Source organism: Centruroides vittatus, unplaced genomic scaffold (assembly GCF_030686945.1).
Source record: "Centruroides vittatus isolate TY-2023 unplaced genomic scaffold, ASM3068694v2 contig_349, whole genome shotgun sequence".
Taxonomy (NCBI): Eukaryota; Metazoa; Arthropoda; class Arachnida; order Scorpiones; family Buthidae; genus Centruroides; species Centruroides vittatus.
The window spans coordinates 1,172,352-1,197,011 of record NW_027122172.1 but is presented as its reverse complement, the minus strand read 5'-3'; the positions used below and the strand labels follow the sequence as shown (position 1 = coordinate 1,197,011).

Genomic DNA, 24,660 nt, shown 5'->3' with positions numbered 1-24,660 from the left:
TCAAGCAATTAAGTCTTCTGAAAGATAAATGATGTGAAGGATGCGTAGCCAGTAAAGTTGTTGAAGAGTGCTACAAAAACATATCTGACACCCCATTTCCATCAACCAAGGAGCAATATTTTGCATCACAAAATTATTTCTTCTGTGCCAAGATGGCAAGTAAAGTAGAATGTATTCTTTCTCTACATAATATGTAGCATTACCATCACAAACTGGCACACACATTGTTTAGGTAAAGAGTTTCTACGAGAGACCCGGATTGGATGCCTAAGTTAGTCGTGCGACGATGCTCGTCTCTCGACCCTATCGAAAACTGCCGGTATATTAAGGCACAAAAATTGCAGAGATCCGAAAATAAGCAGCAACTGCTGGAATGCTATTAGAAAAGAGTATTTGAAGAAGTTCGTCTGCCCTACGAAGTGTCGGAAATCCCGTTCGAGTTAGTTTCCATAATACACGCTACGAAAACACGTTTCCGTAACCGATCGGCTAGGTTTTGCAACGGTACCGTGTAGTTAAATAATAATAAGTTTGACGTACAGTTATACGTAACGGCATATCCGTCGAATGCTTTTCGACGTTTATTGTACGCGATGCAATTTCCACGGCCACTATTGTATACCGAATGCTACGCATCACGCACCTTAAAAGATCCCTCCTGCTGCTCTTTCCCAAACGTCAAGTGGATGGAAATCAAAAGTTTTGTGCTCTAAAATTGCTGGCAGGGTGTCTATCCATTATCATTGGATACAATTTATTTTGTTTTATAAACTTTGACATTTATATAAAAAAACCTCAAATTCCATACAAATGTTAATGTAAGTAGGATGAACCGACGTGTCATAGAAGTTACTCGGGTCTAACAAGGGGAGGCTTTAGTCCATTTCAACATCACAAATGATGTTGAAATGGACTGTTAATTATAAACATTTATCAAATAAAGGAGAAAGTGCACTTCTCAAACTTTTTTTTTTTTTGATAAACACTTGGGACTTTTCAACAAAAACTGCATGGTTTGACAGCAGCATGTCTTGATCATAGTTGTGAGATTGCTGGTCTGTGTGTCAATGAGCAAAGTATTTTTTTCTAGATTGCAGTTTTACATAAAATAATTGAAAATTATGTATTGACGTTATAATTTTTGTCTAGTAAAGTTAAATGAGAGGATATTTGGATTTGTTTTAGTTGTTTGTTAATAAGAGTTGTTATAAACTTAGGTTAGATTATGGAAGAATTGTGTATGGTGATGGAAATTATGAAATGTGTTGTCTGGATGGTCTTCATACTTGTTTGCATGTTTTTAATAGAAAATAAATTTATTTTCCTTTATAAAGCAGGCAGTAATCTGGCAGACAAATCTTCAAGTTTAAAATCATTAATATTAGAAAACAGTAACTAAAAAAATTATCAAAATTTGTTTTAAAAACTAATATTCCTGGTGAGAATTTCTTAAATGTAATAATCTTTTAGTTAACTGCAAGGTTAAGGGACATCAATTTGCAAAAAATTGTTTCCTATAAGAGGTTGCCCCTGCGATACGTCATGTACCAAAAATTTGTTCTGGATCCAAATATTCCCAGAGATCGTACTGATGGAAACAAAGCTTGGACTTCAATTTCAAACCCTCAGCCAAGTAAATAAATTCACCAATATTTGTATTAGAATTGGAACAGGTAAATTACTTTGCTCTTATTACATACTTCTGCACCATCCACGTGATACTAGATATTGTACATTTGCGTGACCGTAGGCCAAAAGATTGCACGATAGTCTATTGCAGCACTTCGAACCTAATTAAAAGTAGATTAACGGAGTATGATAGCCAACTCCGACCATTATTTATTAAAACAGACTAAACACACACGAAGGGATGAAAAAAGTAAAACATTTAATCAAGAAAATCTTTTACCCCTTAAGAACTTCCAAAAACAAAGTATAAAAAAATTACTTAAGTACGGCAATACACGTAGAGAGATCCGACGAGCGGAATAATTTCTCCGCAAGACGAGACTAAAGTATCTTCGTTGGAATAGTTGTTCCGTTTACATTTTGAGAAAGTTTTGATCTGCTTCTTAACTGGTAAACAAACAGGTATGGTTGACACAAAACAGATAAAAACAAAATGTTTCCTAGTTTGAAACTCCAGATGTTTTCCTTTTATCTAGATAAAATCATGTGTACACAACATTTTTGTATAACAGAACAAGAGAATGTTTTCTCACAAATAAAATGGTCGATGGATATTAATTTACAATTAAAAAATGGTCCGCTAAAAACAGGAATTCCAAATTTTTAAATATATAAATAATAAAGTTAAATGAAAAGATATTTGGATTTGTTTTAGTTGTTTGTTAATAAGATTTATCATAAACATAGGTTAAACTATGGAAGAATTGTGTATGGTGATGGAAATTGTGAAATGCAAGATGCAGTTTCACTTTACAACTTTTTTTTTGGAAAAAACGCATACGTGCGGCCGATTAATTCTTCGTTGGGTTTTTTTTACAAGAAGTCGCATTTCGGCTAACAAATCGGTCTTATTGGACCTTCTTAGATTCCTGCGGAGTTTCGTTTTGTATCGAGGGAGTTCCGGCATTCGTTTTTGTCTCGTCCGGATGGTCTTCGTATCTGTTTAAATTTAAACGGGATCAGTATCGGTATAAGCATCTGAGATGTACCAAGTCTGAATGTGGGGACACTTACGAAAACATTGCCTTGATGTCTCCATTGATCAGAGCTACCAGTAGTGGAACACCGATACATGCTGGTACCAAATAAAGCAAAGCAGGCTGAAAGATTGAAAGTAAAGTAAGAAATTTTTAAGCAATTTATTACTTTCTAAATGATAAGTAATAATACCTGGGCATGTTTAAAATAAGCCATAACCAGTATGGTAGTCACTAATCCTATGAAATATGCAGCAAAACTTGTATAAAAATACAAATTTCTTTTTCTCTTTAGACTAAAAAGAAATAAAATTTCAGATCATAATTAATAGACTGACTGGGAATTTCATCCTGACATACCTCTGATCAAAACGTAACAACAGGGCTATAAATATTCCCGGAATGACGACGTCTCCCAGACCCAGCATGGCATAATTGGTTCCGTCAAAACCTTTCTGTAAGAAGTCTTGAGGAAACACCACTAGTACAAAATAATAATGTGTAAACATAATAATAAAGCACTATGATTATAAAAAAAAGTCATTACATTTAATTGGAGCCTCAAAGGATTTGGCAACAGTCACCATTACATTGGTACCAAATACCTGGACAATAAAAAAAAAACAATGTTATGCAAAAATATGGAGCAAAAATTTCAAAATAAGAGCATTATTTACCCAGAATATGTCATACACAAAGAGACCACCCAACAGAATGCATCCAGTGACGACATTGTTCAGATGCAACAGTTCCACGCCATTGACGGCAAAAGCCAGTCCGAAGAGATTGTTTGCAACCCAGTGCTGGTTCAAAATAAATGACATGTTATCAGAAGTCTTAGGTTTTTCTAAAATTTTCTGGCAAAAACCACATTTAGCTCATTATTACCTTTTTCCATAGATACCACATCCCTGTCAACGTGCACACAAACAGGCACAATAGGTCCTTGTGATCAAACTCATAATCAATAATATCTGAAATGAAATTAAAATTTAAACAAAAATGATCTAAATAGTGTACTGTAAAAAACAACAAAATGTATGTACTTGTTGATAGGTACCAATTGGCAAGTGAATATATATCTGCAAGTTGTATGTAATGAGCAATATACTTAGTAGGAGATTCAAATGTTTAAACTGGATGTACTGGACAGCTAGTCTCTTAATTTGTAATGGTTGCAAAAATCACAATCCAAAAGAAATTATTTGAAAAAATTGATTAACACCATTCTGTGATTTAAATAAGTTGACAAGAACGAACAGATTATAGGGTTTAAACTGTTGACAGTTTTTTTCGTTAAAATGCTACAAGAATTTAGATTTATCGATAACTTTCTTGACACATCTTGCTAAAAAACTAACATTTTCCAAGTGGTTAAAGCATCTTAAAAATGAAAGTAGTATTTAAGACATCTTTACTATTGATGGGGCGATACCAAAATTTCTCCAGATTCAGATTCTCTTGAATACTTTCTGAAGTTTATTTTAGTTTAGAAAAAGTAATGATTTACGTTATGAGCACAATACATTCATTCATTAATAAACATTGTGGATTTCCGATTCTTATGCTTAATCTTTTTGAAAGAAACCCGAAAATTCTTCATTTACATGTAGATATTCATGCTTTTATTGTGTAGTAGAAAATAAATTTGTGATATTATTGCAGATAAAGTTACTATTGCAACACCACTACATTTTGTTGGTCGACACGACAACCGGGAGAGGGAGAAGGTAACGAGAAGATGCACTTTTTTAATGCTTCTCACAATCGGCGTACCTCACAAATGCTGTAATTCCATCGTATTTAACACTAAATGAGGTGAGGTTCGGCAAATCATGCAACGAGCCAAACGAATATCATCATTACAATGAGTACATCAAGTTTTGAATTCATTCACTTGAGTCGGGTTTTCCTAAATGTACAATTACATGTATTTATTCGAGGAAAAGAAGAATCAAACGAATGCCTAGACTGATTTATGTTGAAAAATCTATTTTTAAAACTCTGTTTGCACTAAATTTACTGTTGTTTAATTATTTTTACTTAGCAAAATGCATTTCAAAATTTAACATATTACAGCATCATTTGTGAATCGTAAAAACTTTCCCATTATAACTATTAAAGTTGTTTTATCATTAAAAACACTTCTGTATACGCTGAAACAATAAGATTTGCACTGTTAAACCTGATGCAGACGTGTGAAAAGGTCAAAAACATTTGTTTAAACAAATTGAAGTGTTGCCAAAAAGTATTTAAGGTATTGTTCAAGCATTTTATCATTATAAGTTATACTAACTATAAAAATTAATTTTATCATCTAATATTTTGTTTAAAATATACATATTTTTGTTAACTGCCAGCCTAGATTTAAAATTGTCAACCAAACTGACTCAATACTGGGTGGGTGACAACCCTAACGTCACCCTATCTCTGTTAAAATGGGACAGTTAGTACCAACCAAGTGCAATCTCTTGTTGCTCCAACTATATGAAAGAAAAGTCCACCTTGATAGACATCACCTGTTGTACGGGGCATCAGGCATTTTCTGCTTTGTAGACATGAAAGTTTCCAATAAACAAATACTTAATTGTTAATATTGTAATTTTAAAAAACAATTTCTGATGGAGTTGGATTTGTTTAAAAGATTTGTTGCTGTCAGATAAGGATGTGTCATCTGCTAAAGTTTATAATATGATAGTTGCAAATGACTTCTCTCAGATTACCCTCGTATCAACAGTTATCGAATTTGTTCTATCACATCCAGTGCATACTGTTGAGTGTGAAAGGTTTCAGTGAGGTGAGTTTTTGTTAATGTCATCTCACTGAATCCAACTCCAATTAACAAAAATTTCCAACTGTCTTAACAAATTACTGACATTTTTTACATCATCTCCAGTATTTTGATTTTCATTCAGCATTTGTTGCCTGGTGTGAATCAAACCCAAGAAGGATTGTTCAATAATGTATGACACTTGTGGGTTGTACTGTACAACAGATTTATGGTTATATTGGTTGTACAGTATCTGTGAGAATAAACAAATGTTTAAACAATAATGTGTTGTGTATTGTTCTGGGCAGTCTCATGGATGAAACATGTTAACTACAGTTTCTAAAATTTTGCTACAGCTTTTTTAGTAAAATTAGCTAAAACTGCTGCAGAAAATTTTTTTCCAGCTTAATCTCTAAGATTATTCTTTACACTTAATACATGGAAGAGTCAAAAATAACTTTGCACTATTAACATAAATATTTATGAGACTACCTCCAAAACACAGTACAGTCCCACAAACTCAACTTAATGTGGTGCAAAAAGGCGATGAGTTACCAAAAATAACAAAGTTTTACAGAATAGCAATGATGCTAGTATGAATAGTGGAATTTTCATAAAGGTAATATGTACAGTGGAACCTCGCTTAATGAGCACTTCTCATAACAAGAAAAACAAATTGTAAAAAAATGACTCACTTAACAAGCGATGTTTCACACAACGAATGACGAGAAGAGAGGAAGTCCCAGATTGTGCACATATTACATCAGTCTGTGTTTAGCACTTGTTCCACTAGCAAATTAGTGTTGCTTGTGACCACACATTTTTCCAAACTTGTGTTCAGACATGTTACATAGCCCGTGATATAAACAAGCCAAATGATATGCCAAATTCTTAGGCCACGTGAAGGCTATAATTAAATATTAGAAATTAAATAATTTGACTAGAGGTAGCAGTTATGCCGCCATCTCATATTAAATTTAATGACCAATTCCAAATTAAATTAAAATTTTTTTTTGTTGTTTTCTGCAAATGAAATTTGCATTCCAGGTTGGTTCATTCTGCACTTAAAGAAATAATGATGATTCATGCTCCTTAACAATATACAATTGTATAATGTTCATTTAATGAATGTTTCGCATTATGAGTAAGATTCTGAAATGAATTATGCTTGTTAAGTGAGGTTCCACTGTATATGAATTTGCACATAAAATGCTCACTATTGGTACATAGTTATTATACAACAGAACATTCCAGAACCTTTTGAAACATGTAAAAACAAAAGTTTAACAAAATTGAATCTGCTGCCTTTCAAACTGGAGCTACAAATTGAACAAGATCTCAAATAAAATTTTCATACCCTCACATACCTTTATTTCTAAATTTTTGTCACACTTTAATCTACATTTTATAATTTACTTGAAAATGTGAAACTGCCCTGATCTCTATTATAATTTTATTATTTGAAAGATACAACATGATGCAGTGATTGTTCTGAATTATTTTCCAAGAAATGAAATGGATAACAAGCAAGATAAAACTGATAAATGAAACAATACATAAAAATGGATTTTGAATAATGCTTTAAAACTAATATCTGATCAAACTTCCAATTCTATCCAATTATTTACACCCAAAATACTTTTTTTCAGCATTGTTTTAACTAGGTTTTTGAGGCAGAATTCATTAATTTCTTCCCACTTTTCAATGATTGCCCATTTCAAGTCTTCAACTAAGCTAAACTATCTCTTAATAACATAATTTAGTTCTCAAATCTTGGGAACAACCAACCACAGAATTACTTAAATTTGAATTTCCAAACAGAACTCCCAAATAGATTTGACAGTGTACCATGTAACATAGGTATTCCAGTTTGGAAACTGCAACACCTATCCTCTCTCTCCAAAGGGAAATAAATGCTTCTCTAGCACATCTTGATATTTGTGTTGGTTTGTTCTAACACATACAAATGAAATATCCTAGTATATTGTTCAGAAAACAGTGTACTGGGATATCTTATGTCATTCCTAGATGTGATCTACCCAAAGCACTGCCCAATACAATTTCCCACAGAATTATTCTTTTGTTTGTTGCATGCACCTTTGGCCTGCTGGGTGAATGTCGGATGCTGTAATTTTTTCTCATAACTTTCCTCAATCTGTTTGGCTTCTTTGCAATTTCAGTCACACAGAAGCTTGATTTGACAAATGCTGCAACTTTACCTTCCTTTTTCTTGAAGTTTGATTAAATACGGCAAATGATTTTTTTCCCACTTTATTTATTTGAAAAATATAGTCCGCACATACAAAACTATTGCCAAGCAACATTTGTACAAGTGCTTGAACACTGTTATTTTAACTTTCTCAAAAGTGAAATGAATAACTGCTTCTAAATTAAAAATGTCAATCAAATTAATCATATCTTGTTATTCAGACATTAATATTTGTAAAGTAATAAATTACAGCTCAAAGAACAAATTTTCAAGTAAATTAGAAAATGTAGATTATTATATAATGTTTGAAAGTCAAACTACCTTAAAAAGTCAAATTTTATGTTTTACTAATGTACCAAAAAGTGAAAGAATTCACTGTCACAGTATAATTGGTAAACGTCAGCAGTTTCAAATTCTAATAAAAATGTAAAAAAAAAAAAAAAAATATTTTAGCAAATCAACAATCTAGCAAAGATGCAGAAAAATCAAATTTCTTTAGTTTACTACCTAAAAGCCTTCGAGTGTAGTGTTTAAAGATGCTATTATCTTCATTGATCATCAAGAGAGTTATTTGTTGCATTTACAGATTTGTACAATAAAAAGAATATAAAGGAGAGCTGACAATGTCACTTACTTTCTTTTTCGGTTCCAGTGCCCCTAGTAAATATCAAGTGATAGGGAACATTCGGAAAGCTTTCCGGCACCAATTTATTAACGATGGGACTTTAATTACAATTTTTCATCAGCAAGTTTTAATGAAAAGAAAAAAAATTGGTAAGAAAAAAATTAGACCTTAATGCAGTCTATATTTTTTACACTTATAAATTATTTATAACTAAAAAAATTATTACAATACCTTAATATGTGTGCTAATGCTAAGACACCAAGGAAGAAAAAGTATCCAGTCAAAAGAAGATTTATATACTCTTTGGAAAATATCTATAAAAAACAAGTTTTAAAATATATTTGTCATTACATGTTTGATAAGGTTAAATGTTTAAGAAAATATTAAATATAAAAATCCTTTATACCTTTTATTATTTATTGAAACAATTCTTATCTTTAGAATAATAAAATTTAATGCTAAAGAAAAAAAAATTCATTGACTACTATTAAATTCTAGTTTTCTTAATTATTGAAGACGACAATTGGTAAATTTTATAGCAATTTCTCCATTGTTTCTTTAGTATAAGCTAAAAATTTAGAGATACAAAAATGACAAATCAGAAAGTCACTTAAAAAAGTTTTGAAACAAATGGCAACATGTATTCACTAAATGATTATTGTTTAATAAAACAAAAGATTTTTCCAGTTCGTTCTTAGATTATCTGGAAGATGATGACATTATAAGCTCTGCCAGGCATTAACATTAAGTTTGTAAAGCTAATAAAATAACATTTAATTCATTTTATTGTGTTAAGAGAAATTTTTATATCACCGATTTTAATAAACTGTTTTGTTAGGAAGATCAATGTAACTTAAATTTTATGCTAAATGTTAAACATTTTACTTAAATGAAGTATATGCTACATATACAGTCGGCTCCGCGTAAGTCATCACCCGGATAACTCGACACCGTCGGTTAAGTAGTCGGTTTTCTGTGGTCCCAGCCGACTTACATAGGCATTAATGTTAAAAAAAAACTCCGGTTTACTCGACACCGTTTAACTCGTCACCACTGGATAAGTCGACATACTTTTGCCGTCCCACACTCCGATAAGTCGTCACCTCCTCCCTTAATTATGCATAATGCCCGATTAATCACTTTGTCCATAACACATATACATACATACACATATTAATAAAAATGCCTTAACATTTTATGTATTTTTATGTATAAAATAATAACAGATAAACAAAAAGAAAATATACAATCTACATCAATGTCACACCAGAATTCAATTTTGCATTTTCTCATGCCAGAGGCATTAAGAATCCTTAGACATTACTTGCCGACAATTGACAATTGCAAAGATGATGTTTTCGAGGCGTTTGTAACGGTTGAAAAAGAAAGTAGAGACAGTTAAGTGCTCAAAACAAACAACACTAAACGAATTTTTCAGTTTTTCATCTATAGAGTAATTGTAAATGGAGGAGACAATGTATTGTAAGCCTATACTACTGTTTAACGCACTACTGTATTTTCCTAATTGTAGTTTTGTGGTTTCTTTTTCCAACTTCGCTTTAGTCGTCACGTCGGATAACTCGACACATTTCCACTTTCCCTTGGGGTGTCGACTGTGTACATATATATATCATATACTTCATCAAACAAATATAAAATTCATAAAATTAATATATTATTTTATAACTAATTATATATATGTATGGTATGCATGTATAGATATGACAAAATCATCTCTTGGCAACCAAAGTTTGTTTATTGTAGCTTTATTACAATTATTATAATTTCAAATTAAATTGCTAAATAATGAAAAAATTTACAAATAAAGAAATGAGCAAAATAGAATCTTAATTTAAAAACTTAGTATAAGAATCAAAACTAAAAATGTTTTTGTATATGAATAAATACATTAGAGCTTTAAAGTTCAAATATACATGTAATAAATTAATAAAAATTACTTTATAGTTATTACTGAAATGGTTTAAAAAACCATAGTTATGATTCTCAATTTTAATATATCTTATAAACTACTTGTATGTAAAGATAAATATTGGACCAAACTTTTGTCAATATTCTAATCAAATTTTGAATATTTATAATTTTTTGTAAAATAATTTTTCATATAATAATAGGAAGGCTCTGTACAGCTACATTCTATTAAAATATTTTTGATAATTAGATGCCCAATAAATTCATTGTTTGTACAGCATTATCTGATAGCAGAAGTATTGATGTATAAGCTTAAAAAGTTTTGAATTTTATCATATATTAGCAGCTTCTAACAATAATAAGAATCTGCTTTCAGGTACAGATTAATCTGATTAGTTTTGAAGATTGTTGGGAAAAATGAAAGAAGCTAAAAATACAACAACATGTAAAAGATTTCACATTACTATCTGGTGGCAATTGTTTTTCAATCTCATTCCTAAGAGTCTGCTCAAATCTCATCTGTAAATTGAGAAGAGTCATTTCTTATACACTTTATTTATTGTATGTTAAAAAGAACCTTTAATTATTTAACAACACAATTAGCAAAATTAAAATGTAATAAGACACTTGCTATTAATGATTGATAGGCAAAAACTGATTGTAATTAAAAAAAATAATGCGAAATTTATAGTGAGATGTCTGTTGAAAAGAAAACTTTTAATGTGTTAAACAGTCAAAGAATGTATTGAGTGGAGTGTTTATGAACCTTTGCTATAATGAACCATAGTATATGGAAACTTCTCAATTTATGTTCACACAAATTCAGAACCATTAAGATCTGGTTATCTAATAAAATTTGACAGTTTTCAAGCATTTTTAATATATATATATATATAACTATTTATTTACAAAATTAATTCTATATTAAGTTTAAGTTTTGATGCACTATATTTTAAAATTGATCAGAATAATATAAGAATGTTGGCATTTAATGTGAAAAAAAATGCATTGGAAACTGAATTTTTACTATTCTTTCTTAAAAATCAAATATTGTTTAAAATTTTAATTCATCTGCAATTAATAAGATAAAACTTATGTCTAAATACTCGCCAATAATTTTTAAATTAAAAATGTTTTATTTACATATTCTTATGGTTTATCTTTTACTTCATTACATGAAATTGTATTTTACATTTTAATAAGACAGCTTTGTAAACCAAATAATAATGTTTAAATATAAAATTTGAATTATTTATCAGATAATATTTACCTTAAAAATTAAATAAAATCCAAATAGTGCACCACTAGCTATAATTGGAAATATAGCAGCATCTTTTCGAGACATGGTTTCTGGTTTTTCTCCAGATTCCTGAAAATAATTTAAGCAGATTAAAGTATATATTCAGAAAATATAAATAATAAGCAATATCACAATAAACAATAGTAGTAAATAATTACTGATATTATTTTGAATTTTAATAAAAATAATTTATTACAAGTATCCCAAAAACACAAAGACAAATTATATATTACAAGGTGTACTGATTAATAATGCAGATTTTGTTCACTAGATGGCATTTCACATATGTTGATATATATGCAACTTGATATGTACACCATTTTGTTGTATTGACAAGCTTTAAAACTTCATGTGTCAAATTTTCTGAAGGTGTTAACATCACTGATATTTTCATGCTTAAAAATGTCAAATTTTATGCCAAAAAAGAGCATTTGTGGAAAGTTTTAATTCAGTACTTTATTTTGAAGAAAAGTGCTGCTGAAAGTTATCATATATTTCAGGAAGCTTATGGTAAACATGCTCCATTTCAAGATACTTCTGAATGCTGGTTTAAATGCTTTAAAAGTGATGTTTCGATGTGAAAGAAAGAATGTCCAGGTCAATCAAAAAAGTTTGAAGATCAACAATTACAAGCATTATTGGATGAAGATGTGTGTCAAACTCAAAAACTTGCAGAAAGATTAAACATTGCTCAGCAAACAATTTCCATTCATTTACAAGCAATGGGAAAGATTTTAAAGGGTGCCACATCAACTTAGCAAAAGACAAATGGAAAACTGAAAAGCCATCAGTAAAATGTTGCTTCGACGGCACAAAAGAAAGTCTTTTTTGCATAAAATTATCACTGGTGACGAAAAGTGGATTTATTTTGAGAATCCCAAATGCACAAAACCATGGGTTGATCCAGATCAACCATCAACATCAGTTGCAAGGCCAAATTGTTTTGGAAAGAAGACAATGATCTTTGTTTGGTGGGATCAGGAAGGTGTGGTGTATTATGAACTTCTAACACTAGGTGAAACCATTAATGCTGATCATTACCGACAACAAATAATCAATTTGAATCACGCTTTGATCATAAAACCACCAGAATGGGCCAGAAGACACAGCAAAGTAATTTTACTTCATGATAATGCACCATCACACACTTCAAAACCAGTTAAAGACCCATTAAAAGATCTTGCCTCGAAAGTATTAACCCACACATTGTATTCACCAGACCTTGCTCTTTCTGATTTCCGCTTCTTCTGATTGATGGTGTTGACTTTCTGAGCAGCACTTCAAAACATACAAAGAAGTGGAAAGTTGGCTCTCTGGTTTGCCTCAAGACAAAAAATGTTCTATTGGGATGGTATCCATAAATTACCTGAACAATGGACATTAGTTTGAATAAAGCACTTTTGATGTTTTCTTTGATTACAAAATATGCATTATTAACTGGTATACCTGGTAGTCTTCTTAAATGCTGTATTAGGTACATTATACTATGCTCTGCTATTGTTGTAGCTTAAGCATTACAAAAATTTAAGCTAGACATGATTCATAACTTTTGGGGAGCAACCACTATATGTAAAGATTAACAATGTCACTGATTAAGAATGATTCACCTGTATAGTATCGTTCTTAATTAGTAGAAACAATTGCAGGATCTGCATCTTATGCTTACTTCTGTCAAGTTATTGTTCAGTTCAGTTTCTAACAGAAAAGAGATTTCTAGGGTTTCTACTAAAAAACTGCAGTCTGTAATTTGACTCTCAAATGTATTGTATAGTAACAATAACTAAATGAAGGACCCAATTTGAAAAAATTACTGACATTTTCCTGTAATCAACATATTTGAGGTTAAAGATCTGAAACATCTCTCAAGATAATTGAAGATTTTAAATCAGCAAAGAGAAAGTTATGAAACCTATTTATCTCCTGTATTTTATTTAATTGAACTTTACATTCTATTGTTTTAATAAATGCAAATAGCAAAGAACGTGTGTTACATATACATTTTTTTTACACATACAGATGGTTGTGAACGTTGACTATTATTATAATTATTATTGTCACTCAGTGTCTGTGGATATTGGCATCCTCATTAGATGTTTCTTATTATACACCATAAAACTGTCAGATTCTGGTAAATACCCAAGTAGTAGCATCCTTCAGGTTTTATATATACATATTATATTTGCAATGAGAGTAATAAAATTGATCTTGTGTCAATTGATGGCTTGATTTCAGGGACTTTGAAAAAATTTAAAATGTAAAAACACTTCAGGCCAAGCAACATTAACACACCACCACAACTGTCCATTAGCATCACAGAAATGATTTATTTACATGAGTACATTCAACAGTTTATAACTGTCCTCTTCAGGCAATATCATTCATAGAGAACAGAATGCTATTATTTAAAAAATCAAATACAAATGATAAAGAACATTTCATAAAATTGTTCCTTCCACACAAGGAATGCAATTGAAACATTTAAAATTGCAAAAATTTTAAAAACTAGGGTAGAGTATACAATGAAATATAACTAATAAAAATTTATGACCAACAAAAATACATAGTAACACATAGAATGCCATTAACGAAACAAAATGCTTTTTAACACAAAATATACAACCTTAAGATTTTAGAAGTTTAAATAGAATAGTAGATGCATACTTCTGGTATGTCAAGTGTGGAGGAGTTGCTCAATGACATTCACACAACAAAAAGTAACTCCCAGATAAATAGTGTTCTTTGGTCCCCACAACATCTTAGAAGCAAAATTTGTGACCAAAGTGGATCAAACTTGCCCTCTATCATTTGTTTAGTCAGATCTGGTCTACATCTATTATGCACTAAACCTTTGTGACGTTCTGCAAGACAAAGAGAGCATTCTGGTAGTCATCCCAATTATATATTAGCTATAATTGGAAATAGGGCAACATCTTTTCGATAATTGTATATTGGTGTAACTGCCAGAATGCTCTGCCTATTGTACCTTTGATCCAGTTTACAAGATGGATAAACTTTGATAGAGAGTATTCAGCCAAGCAAACCACTAAATTAACAAGAGAAAGTTCCTCATTCACAACAATTGGTTGGAAGGATAAGAAAGCTCTGTGTATGAGCACTATAATGGCAGAGGTTTTGTACCTGGGGTTGGAAAGCTGTAGAAGAGATGATATAAGATGGTGTATTAAATTTATGAAAACAAAGAAAAGCCCACTGGAATGTGTGTACAAGTCCAAGATCCAAAAAAGCAATCCTTGTATCCTCCTCCTCTTTAGGAAACATAAGTCAGAAAAACAGTGGACAACAATTGAATAAAGTCAGTAACTCTTCATGAGTCTTCCCATGCCAGAAGTACAGTACATCATCAACATACCACAAATAGAGAAAAGGATACAAACTTTATGATTAGTGGAGACCTAAAAGATTCTGTTCTGTGTGAATGATAAACTATTGAAAGTACTAACATAAATAAATCATTTTTGTAATGCAGATACAGTTGTATTGTTAATTTGAGAACTTACTGAATTCTTGAAATGAAAAGTATGAGATATTATAAAAAAAGTCAAATTTTCACAGATGATATTGTTTTGATCACACAGGATACATGGCTAGTATGCAAAAACAGACCAAATTTTTCATTCCACTTTAATCTGAGGCCTATTTGATATCTGTATTGAATGCATACTGGAGACAATCCTGAAAAAATAATAATGTTAACACTAGAAAAGGGATCATGTGGCTAATAGTTAATGTATGTTTGTTTATCTGCATGTTGGCAGAATTGATAGTGTGTTCGTAACTATTAAAATCAATCAACTAGAACATAAGAAAAATCAACAGTAACATGAAATTCTAAATTAACACTAGTATATAAGTTTTATTGAATTCAGATTAGTCTAATGTCTAATTCAATTGATAATTGGACTTAAAAGAAAAGAAAAGAAATGAACATGATCTGAATGACAACTTTTCCAATGTACAAATCTGAAAATATAAATTTTGCAGTATGGTCCCAAAGTAAAAATCTCTGTTAGAATCTAAAAGATAGACAACCATGCCTGAAGTGAGATTCAAATCTATGATCTAGTAAATTAGATGTAAGCCTTTCATTTAACATACTACACAAATGGATCAACAAAATACTGTATTTATTCAGGTATAAGACAATCTCGCATGTAGGACGAGGTGTGACTTTAAAGATCAAAATTTAAAAAAATTAGATTTATTAATATAATTCTAATTTTATTTTGTTTAATCACAAATAAAATATCAAATGCATGTAAATGAACACATTGTGCCACAAAAATTACTGGCATTTTAAACTTTAAGGAAAAATCTCGTAAAATCGACAACATGATTTGTTCATGTAAAACTGGACAATGGGGAACCTTTTTTGCCAATTCTTAACAGTCGAATCCCCTCTCTGTCGATTACGTGCGAGTTTCTCCAAATTCTGATTTTCGAATAATCGTCTATTTTCACGTGGGAATGGATTAAAACTTATGTCAGGCTCCCGTGGGACTTTGGAATTTCAATCTGGAATTCAATTCAAAAGCTTTGCTTTTCCTATTGCTGTTCATCTTTACTCCTAACAATACACAAGAACGATTGAAATGACCCAGATAAAATACTTTTGTTTTGAAACACCAGAGGGTGAGCATCCGGTAAAAAATGTGAATATGCGGTTTACAAAAATTGTTGCAAAAATGCAAAGAATCCTATGCTCGCACATATAGGACGACCTAAGTTTTTGAAGCAGTGAAAAATGAATAAAAACCTCGTCTTATATGCGAATAAATATGGTATATAAAAATACAGGTTATTATATAAATATTAAACCAAGTTTTTAATATCAAACACAATTTTTAAGATGCAGATCAAGTCAAACATAGTTGTCATTTTTGTTTCTATATTTTATGTATAATTCATTTTACAGTAAACTATTATGTAAAGATCCTTTTATTGTATATTTAAAATCCACAATGCTGTTTCTTACAAATTAATTATATAAATAAATAAATATACAGTAAAATAAATATAAAAATATTAGAAAAAGCTTATAAATACTTCTAAAAATTAAATTGTTTTGGCCTGAATTTAATGAAGATATATATATATATATACTTTTTTTTTTATAAGTGACCTTGCATTCATTGTTCAGGAAGATAAATACCTTGACCTATAATTTAGAAATAAGAATAAAATAAAATGTGTGTATTCAGGTTTTAAATAATCCTCTTGTCATTTTTCTGTGATAAGAAAGTAAGAAAGTAACAGATAAACAAATGAACAGTAATGTAAAAATTATTAATTATTAAATATAAATTTAGAATGAACATATTTTCAATTTATAAAATTTAAACCTTAAAAATCAGGATAAAAATAAACATTAACTGGTTTCTAATAAAAAAAACAAGTGTTCACAGGGCAGAAAGATTTGTATGTCTTAAATGTAGTTTGTAAACAACATAGCTGAAGTGTATTGAAAATTATTGCAAAATCTTCCCAAAACAGTTTTAAAAAGTATTCAAATAGATTATGTAAGGATATGAATTTTCCTTTGTAAATACATATTCATATTTTTACATAAATATACACAATGTCTAAAAAGAAACCAAACTTTTGCACTGAAAAGAAAACAAGAAATATTTTTATAAATATGTTTGTATTGCTTCAGAGGAATGAATGATGTTCAAAATGAGTAGTAAGAATTTCAAGACTCAACTCCTGATTTAGTGTCTGGTTCAGCATTGAGATTATCCCAGTCTCAATCTTGAGAATGTCCCTTTCATTGGAATTTAAGTTTTAGGAACAGAAAATAAGTCACAGGGAACCAGATTGGGAGAATAAGGTGGACAGTCTAGGGTTACAATACCTTTTCAAGTCAAAAATTGACGAACAGTAGTGCTCTTGTGCAAGGGTTCAATGTCGTGCAGCAGTATCCAGCTTCCTTGAGCACAATACTCCAGCTGTTGTGTAAACTTATACAGGCATTACAAAATATGAAAATAATATTTCCCAGACACATTCTGGCCATTTGGAACAAATTCTTGTATACGATACCCTTGGAGTCATAAAAACAGACAAGCATGGTCTTGACCCACAATTTTTGAAGGCAAAGTTTTTTCAGTGTAGATGTGTCTGATGATTTCCACATGATACTTTGATGTTTTGTCAATGGATCATATTGGTAGCACCACATCTCGTTTATGTATGGAGCATGATGAATATATGCCTGTTCTTGTTCTTCAGTGAATGAATGAGTGCGAAACAAAGTAAGAGACCTTACAATTGTTCAAATGATCACATAAAATCGTGTGGACTGAGTCCTTGGACACTCCCAACTTTCAACATTCTACAGGTTGCATTCAGATCCTCACCCAGTATTTGATACACTTTTTCAATGTTATTGTCCATAATCAATGTCTTCAGATGATCACTTTTCAGATCATTTTCAATTGATTCCTGACTTCTTTGAATCAACTAAACCATATCATGAATAATGCATAAAATGTTGCACATTAGAACAGGGAAAAAAAGATAATTTCATATTCTATCAAAATAAGTCATTAACTTAATGTATTCATACCACCAGTTATAAAAGCTTCTCAATAACTATGATTAATTTATGACACACACTTGCTAATCTGAACCTATACTAATGTAAACCAAAATTTTGTTTAAATATGAAAAGCTTATAAAACATATTTCATGTATATTTAAATGTGTAGTATATAAAATTTTAAATATATGAATTCATCTGTACTCCTTTTTTGATATCTTTTATATGTAATGCAGCTCACACAATAATACTTCAGATTAGAAGTACATTATTATTCTGTTGCAATTTGGAAACATTTCTTCAAATGGTGCTGGCAATGGTGTTAATTATTTAATTCATTCAAAAAGATTTTTTTCTCTTAATATTTTATTGTTTTTGTCTGTTCTGTGATTGCCTTTGCAAAATTTATCACTCTTACACATTCATACACTAGTATGATTATTGCACATCAAAGAAAATTCAGCAGTGCCTGCCAACATTGCCCAGCTCACGTCTTACGAAATGTGTTGTAGCATTAGTAACAGACTAGCGATTGTCTCACCACATTGTTAATTTAACATATGCTCATATCTTGTTTTGTAACTTCAAGAAAAACTGAGCACTCTTAAGTACATTTTCATTATAACAAAATAAAGGGGGGAAAAAGAGAGAAGACTAATTTACTTTCAAGAAGATTGAAAATACATGCAGACCAAAAGCAAGTGTTTTAATGCTTTTGAAATGTGAAACAGATTTACTAGCCCACCTACAATCCAAGATCATCCTGTTATTTTGAAACTATTAGCATTATTTGTATTAATTATTTGATTATAGCCCGAATATTCAGGTAATCGTTGGGATTATTACATTATACATATACACACAAATTTATCTAGAATAGTAAAAAAAACTGATTACATTAATTTTGAAACAAATTGACTTAATTTGTCAAATTTATAAAATTTTCTTCTCTCCATACCTCTAATAACTGTAGATTTCTTTTTGTATTTTATAGTATTTGCTTACATTTTTTAAATATGTAATTTCTTCTTAAATATCAAACTATTAGCAAGAAAATCCAAATATTTTTCCTTTATTTCAAATCAAAGGATTTATTCTTGACATTTTATCTATTATTTGACCTGTTTTCAAAGCTAAAAGCAAATTTTTCTAAAACAAAAAAAACCAATACATTTATATAACAATAACAATCTGATATCGTTTTAACTCAGTAAAAATAATGAAAATAACTACAATTACATTAATTCCTTCACTGTTTTTTTTATTCAGAAGCAATAACATTTTTTTTATATAGAATGATGATATATTTATGTTTATATTAAAATTTTGTTTCTAATATCTTAAACACCACAAAAGAAGTTCAGTATAATTTTAAGTTTTTTTATTTACACTTTATATTTGAGGGATACTATTTAAGCCATCTACATATTAAATAGTTTGATAAAAATTGCCAGGACAAATAAATTTTTAAAATTTACAAAATTAAAAATTCAGTAAAGTAGACAATACATAAGTGTCTTCTTAGGTCATCCCTTTGCATGCACAAATTTATTTATTTTTTAATTGTTCCAAGTTAAGAGGGATATTTTTAACATTTTACATATTGAGGCAGACAAATAGCCTCAAATGAAAGGTTGACCCCACTGTGGAACTGTTAATTTCCCTCATGTGCATACAAAGGGACAATGTAACAAGACACTTATGTATTGTCTATTTTACTGATTTTTAAATTTTGTAACTTAAAAAAAAAACACTAGTGTTTTTTCATAATGTAACAACACTTTGAGAGGACCATTGCTTGGTTAGGGCCCAGTTTTCCTGCCTCAAGATGAGTTTTGAGATGAGTAAAAACCTTCTGTAACAAAACAGACAAGCCTGATGTAGAAGTGGAAAGAAGAAAAAATGTTGGTGCCGTCACTCAAAATGTCGTTATGATCGTTATCTTTAACATTGGCAGCCCCAAGCTATACACTTCTTTTATGTTTTGAAGTAAGACTGCTTTTTGGAGATGGACTCCAAACCAAGCACAGGTAGATTCTGTTATGTTCAGGTGTTCCAATGTTCAGCTTAATGTCTATACAAGACATTGTAGTCCTGATAATACAATTCCACTATAATAATTTTTTCTTACATTCAACATGAGCTATGCTTATCCAACAATCTTCTCCATAAATCACTATGAAATTTACAATTTATTAAAATATTTTATTAAATTGATTTTTTTACAATATAAAGAAAAAAATATTTGATTCACTTGTTTTCATAACTGTTTATATAAACTTATAACAGTCTTCTTAACATATAACTGTTCTTATTTTGCACTAATTTAAATAATAATGTTATTGTTACCTTATATTGTACGAAGGCTATTTTTTAAATAAGGTCCGTTTTTTAATCAGAAGAAAAATACTGTAAATATCATTAAAATATTTTTTTTTTCCATATTCTACATACTTTTATCTACTTTTCTACATAATTTCCATTTTGTTTAAACATTTGTCATACCGCTCAACAATTTTTTGAATTCCGACTTCAAAGAAATCTGCCGCCTGTCAAGAAGCCCAATCCACGACTGCAGTTTTCACTTCTTCGTCGTTGAAATGTTGACCACCAAGGAACTCCTTTAAGTATCGAAACAAGTGAAAATCACTGGGTGCAAGGTCTGGACTGTGTGGATGATCGTATCGAGTCAAAAACGATAAAGCACTGTTTAATCTTTTTGTTATGTGATATCGTCAGAAAGCAGTCTTGGAACGCACCGAGAACACAATTTTTGATAATTCGGTTTCTCCGAAACAATGGTATACAAAACTGATTTTGAAATCTGTGGAAATTCAATCGATAACGTTGAAATCGTGAATCGTCGGTTTTCTCGAATTTTGTTATCCACATCACGAATCAAATCTTCAGAAATCAGAGAAGGTCGACCAGGGCATGGCTCATCGTGCACATTAACTCGCCCATCCTTCAACATTCTTACCCATTTTCGAACTTTACTGTCACTCGTAGCATTATCACCGTAAACTTCACAAACCTGACGGTGAATTTCCACTGCTGCCAAGTTTCTTGCATTCGAGAATCGAATAACAGATCGTATCTCACAGTCGGCGGGAGACTCGATTTTCTTAAACATTTTAAATTTCTACAGCTCGGCATACAGACAGACAATATGGCTGCAAATGGCGTCAAAACGCGCGCCAAGCTTGCTTGGAGCAGAAGCGCATGCATACCGCCATGATTGCGCATTATTCTCACTTTCATTCACAAACGGACCTTATTTAAAAAATAGCCCTAATAAAATTAATCTATATATATAAAATTACTTGCCCTGACTGACTGACTCATCATTGTCCAGTGCAAACTGCTAAACTGAAAGTGGTGAAATTTGGTACAGTTAGGGTACACCATGAAAACGCACACTAAGGAGAATTTTTGGAAATTCTCCCGGGGAGAGAGAGAGAGGATTAAGGCTTAACCCAAAGAACTGCTTCTACTCTACTATTTTGGATGTGATATTTTGTTTTTAACTACATTTAGTCTTCATCTACTTAGGTGTATTAATTTGATTACATTTCAGATATTGTTATATTTTTATACATTTTGATTTTTTAACCAAATGTTAAAACCATTTTAAATTCGAATTTGATATTGGTTCGATTATAGAACGATTGTAAACGTTCCATAAAATTGATCAGGATGGAAACATTAATTTGAAGCAGTAAAATGATTCTCAGCAATAAGGGGTATGTGTTATATAACAATTACTATGGTTGTCGAAGATTATCGTTCATAATAATAACTTAATTTCCAAACATACAATATTTACCAAATCATCCAAATCATTTGCCCAAGCAATGCCAGGCTCATTTGCTAGTCTTAATATATTTTGAATCGCATCTTTATCAATGTAAACTTTATCTTGTCCATTTTTACTTTGATTTGCACTGCCAATATCTAAGAAATCTAAGAGGAAATTTATGAAAAAATGCAAAATAATTTAAACCAATATATAGATTGCTGACAAAACAAAAGCTAAATTGCATATTAACACAAATTGTGAACTAAATTAACAACAGAGATCACAATGTAATAAGTGTACAAATATGTAACTATATTCAGACTTATTTCATTAGTTTGTATGTAAACATAAAATATTTCCATTTTGTTTTATTAAATTTCTTTGTAAAAATTTAATAAAGTAAATATTTACGATTTATAAATTTTTGTAATCAACACTTCGAAATTTTAGCACAATTTCTTTTTTCAGTTGCAAATATATGTAACGTTGTACATAATAAAATCATGAATCATTCACAATTAGAGTTGCAAAACTTAACATTTGTCTATAAAAAACAATATAAAATGATAGATATTTAATAATTCAGAAATCCATATTATAGATGATATATATCCACAATGACCAAACTGAAGCTCTTCAAGACACAATGATTCTATATACTTATATAATTTCTTTTTATAAACTTTATACTTATTACTTACATATATGTAATATTTTTGTATGTTTACTGACTTTTACAAGAGTGATATACACATTGATTTTAAGTGCAACTTAACTTCAAATAGGAAACCGAAGGCTAAGACTACGTTCATATAAAATAAAGAACTTACTGGAATTGGTAAAATAAAATGAAGACAACACCTTTCACAAATTTCCAGCAACAAATTTAATCGTATAAAAACATTTTCAACTGATTTGATCAGCCTTCAGTTAATCGTTAATGGAGAAATTAGATATATATAGAGCACAATTAACGTCTCAATGCATCAACCACAGAGACGTGGATGGGCTGTCGTCTGCCTGGAAATCATTTATTGGATAGCGTAAGAATTGGATAATGTATATTTGGTCAAGAACCTGCATTTTTATTACCGTTTATCGTAATATCGTTATTAGATTGTCTGCGCAACCGCAAAAATCTTTCCATTCTCTTGCTTGTAAATTTGAATTATTAGTTCATTCTTTTTATTTTTGTTTGATTAACCGAAGAAGGCCGATCAAATCGGTCGAAAACGTTTTTATACGATTAAATTTGTTGCTGGAAATACGTGAAAGATGTTTTCATTTTACGTTCATATAGTCGAAAAAGAAACTTATGCTTACTTAGCCAGTTGTAAAGTACCAGAAAGTAACAGCGATACTACAGTATTTTAACTATATACGAAATAAAATACCATTCAAACGGAGAATACGGCAGTCGCGTACGTCCGACGGCACAGCAACAAAATCCGACCACCCCGACGCAAGCGGGCTCATTTGGCAGAGAAAGCAAACGCTCTCGTCGATTCGACGACATTTTTCGTTTTTAAACTCGCCGGCGGTAAACCAAAGAGCCGACGTCGAACCGACGAAACGAACGCCGCCCGTATTTACGTCGCCGGAGTCGTCTCGAGAGTACGTTAAAAATATTTTTACTTATAAAAATTTTCGACGACCTCATTTTAAACACCTCCGACAACTCCTTTCCTCAGTCTTTAGTTATTTATAAGGCATCGAAACGAAGCAAATCACCATCAATATGTTAGCAATTAGATCACACATCGTTCGAACGAGTCGATCGGAACTTCTCATATAATTTTTAAATTTAAAATCACGTTTGTTAACTTTCTTGGAGAGAATTTTGTATCTGAACAGAAGAGCCACATTTACATCAAATTAACGTGCACTTCTATGTATGTATGTATGTATGTATGTGTATATATCACTAACTAGGTTAATTTTTAGTGTTTTGAACTGTTTGAATAATCAAAAATGATAAAAATATTTATCATTTTTAATCGCAATAATGATTGTATATAGTTAAAAAGTTAAATAAATAAATTTAATTTACTAAAACTTTTGTTTTTTGATTAGAATTAAGAATAATACTTTAAATGTCGATGAGCTAATCGAGTAATAAGTGAAAATAAACGAAAGGCAGAGATTTAAAAGGTACAAGATGGTCGAGATGAAACGGCCACGTCAGTCTTACCTTCTGCTCGCGATGATGTTTGACAGAACGGAAAGCTCCTATGAATATCGGTAACAACGCCATAACCGTTAAACTAACGTACGCTGTTAACATCCCTTCTGCCGTTGCTTTAGGAGTAGAAGTGGCATTTTGGGCAGTTTCATTCAGAGCCTGGTCGACAACCACCTTAACTTCTTCCGCCATGATCGACTTTTTGTTTCCTGCCAAACGACTTACTCACTCTATCGTTTGCTCGTAGCCCCTATCGGAATTTCACCAAGCCACTTGCATATAATATTTAAAAAAAAAAAAAAAAAAAAAAGACAATTTCAATGTAAAAATTTTAGCCCCTACCGGAATCTTATGAAATTCAATTGTATATAATATTAAAATTATCTCCGAAAACTAATTTTATTTTAATTAATCCAAAAATATTATAATCCTTGGTAATGTAACCTTTATATCGAATAGAAGGACGAATGATGCCAATATCTCAACTGGTAGATCGCGATTCCCAATATAAGGTTTAAAATATAATAAAGTGATAAAAGGTTGTAAAGCCATGTTTTAAAACCTTGTTTTTATAATTCACGATCAAATTTTAAAGCATTTAGATGGGTGGTAATATTGCGT

At 30.6% G+C, this 24,660-nt stretch overlaps 1 protein-coding gene across 1 annotated transcript; it reads right to left on the bottom strand.

Annotated features, from left to right (window-relative positions):
- Positions 1–1,871: 1,871 nt before the first annotated feature.
- Positions 1,872–24,281, bottom strand: LOC136974392 (minor histocompatibility antigen H13). Its single transcript, XM_067269255.1, has 11 exons — positions 24,049–24,281; positions 11,470–11,568; positions 8,502–8,584; positions 8,280–8,368; positions 3,555–3,640; positions 3,344–3,469; positions 3,214–3,271; positions 3,027–3,147; positions 2,860–2,962; positions 2,704–2,789; positions 1,872–2,628 (listed from the first exon to the last, which is right to left on the bottom strand). Exons 1-11 carry the CDS (start codon positions 24,229–24,231, stop codon positions 2,538–2,540), a joined length of 1,125 nt encoding a protein of 374 aa, XP_067125356.1. The 5' UTR covers positions 24,232–24,281; the 3' UTR covers positions 1,872–2,537.
- Positions 24,282–24,660: the final 379 nt, after the last annotated feature.

Coding starts and splice junctions, on each gene's coding strand:
- LOC136974392 (XM_067269255.1), bottom strand. CDS start 24,231: ATGGCGGAAGAAGTTAAGGTGGTTGTCGACCAGGCTCTGAATGAAACT. Junction 8,585..11,469: donor GATTTTATTTAATTTTTAAG/GTAAATATTATC, acceptor TGTTTTTTATAG/ATATTTTCCAAAGAGTATAT. Junction 3,272..3,343: donor TTGTGTATGACATATTCTGG/GTAAATAATGCT, acceptor TTTATTGTCCAG/GTATTTGGTACCAATGTAAT.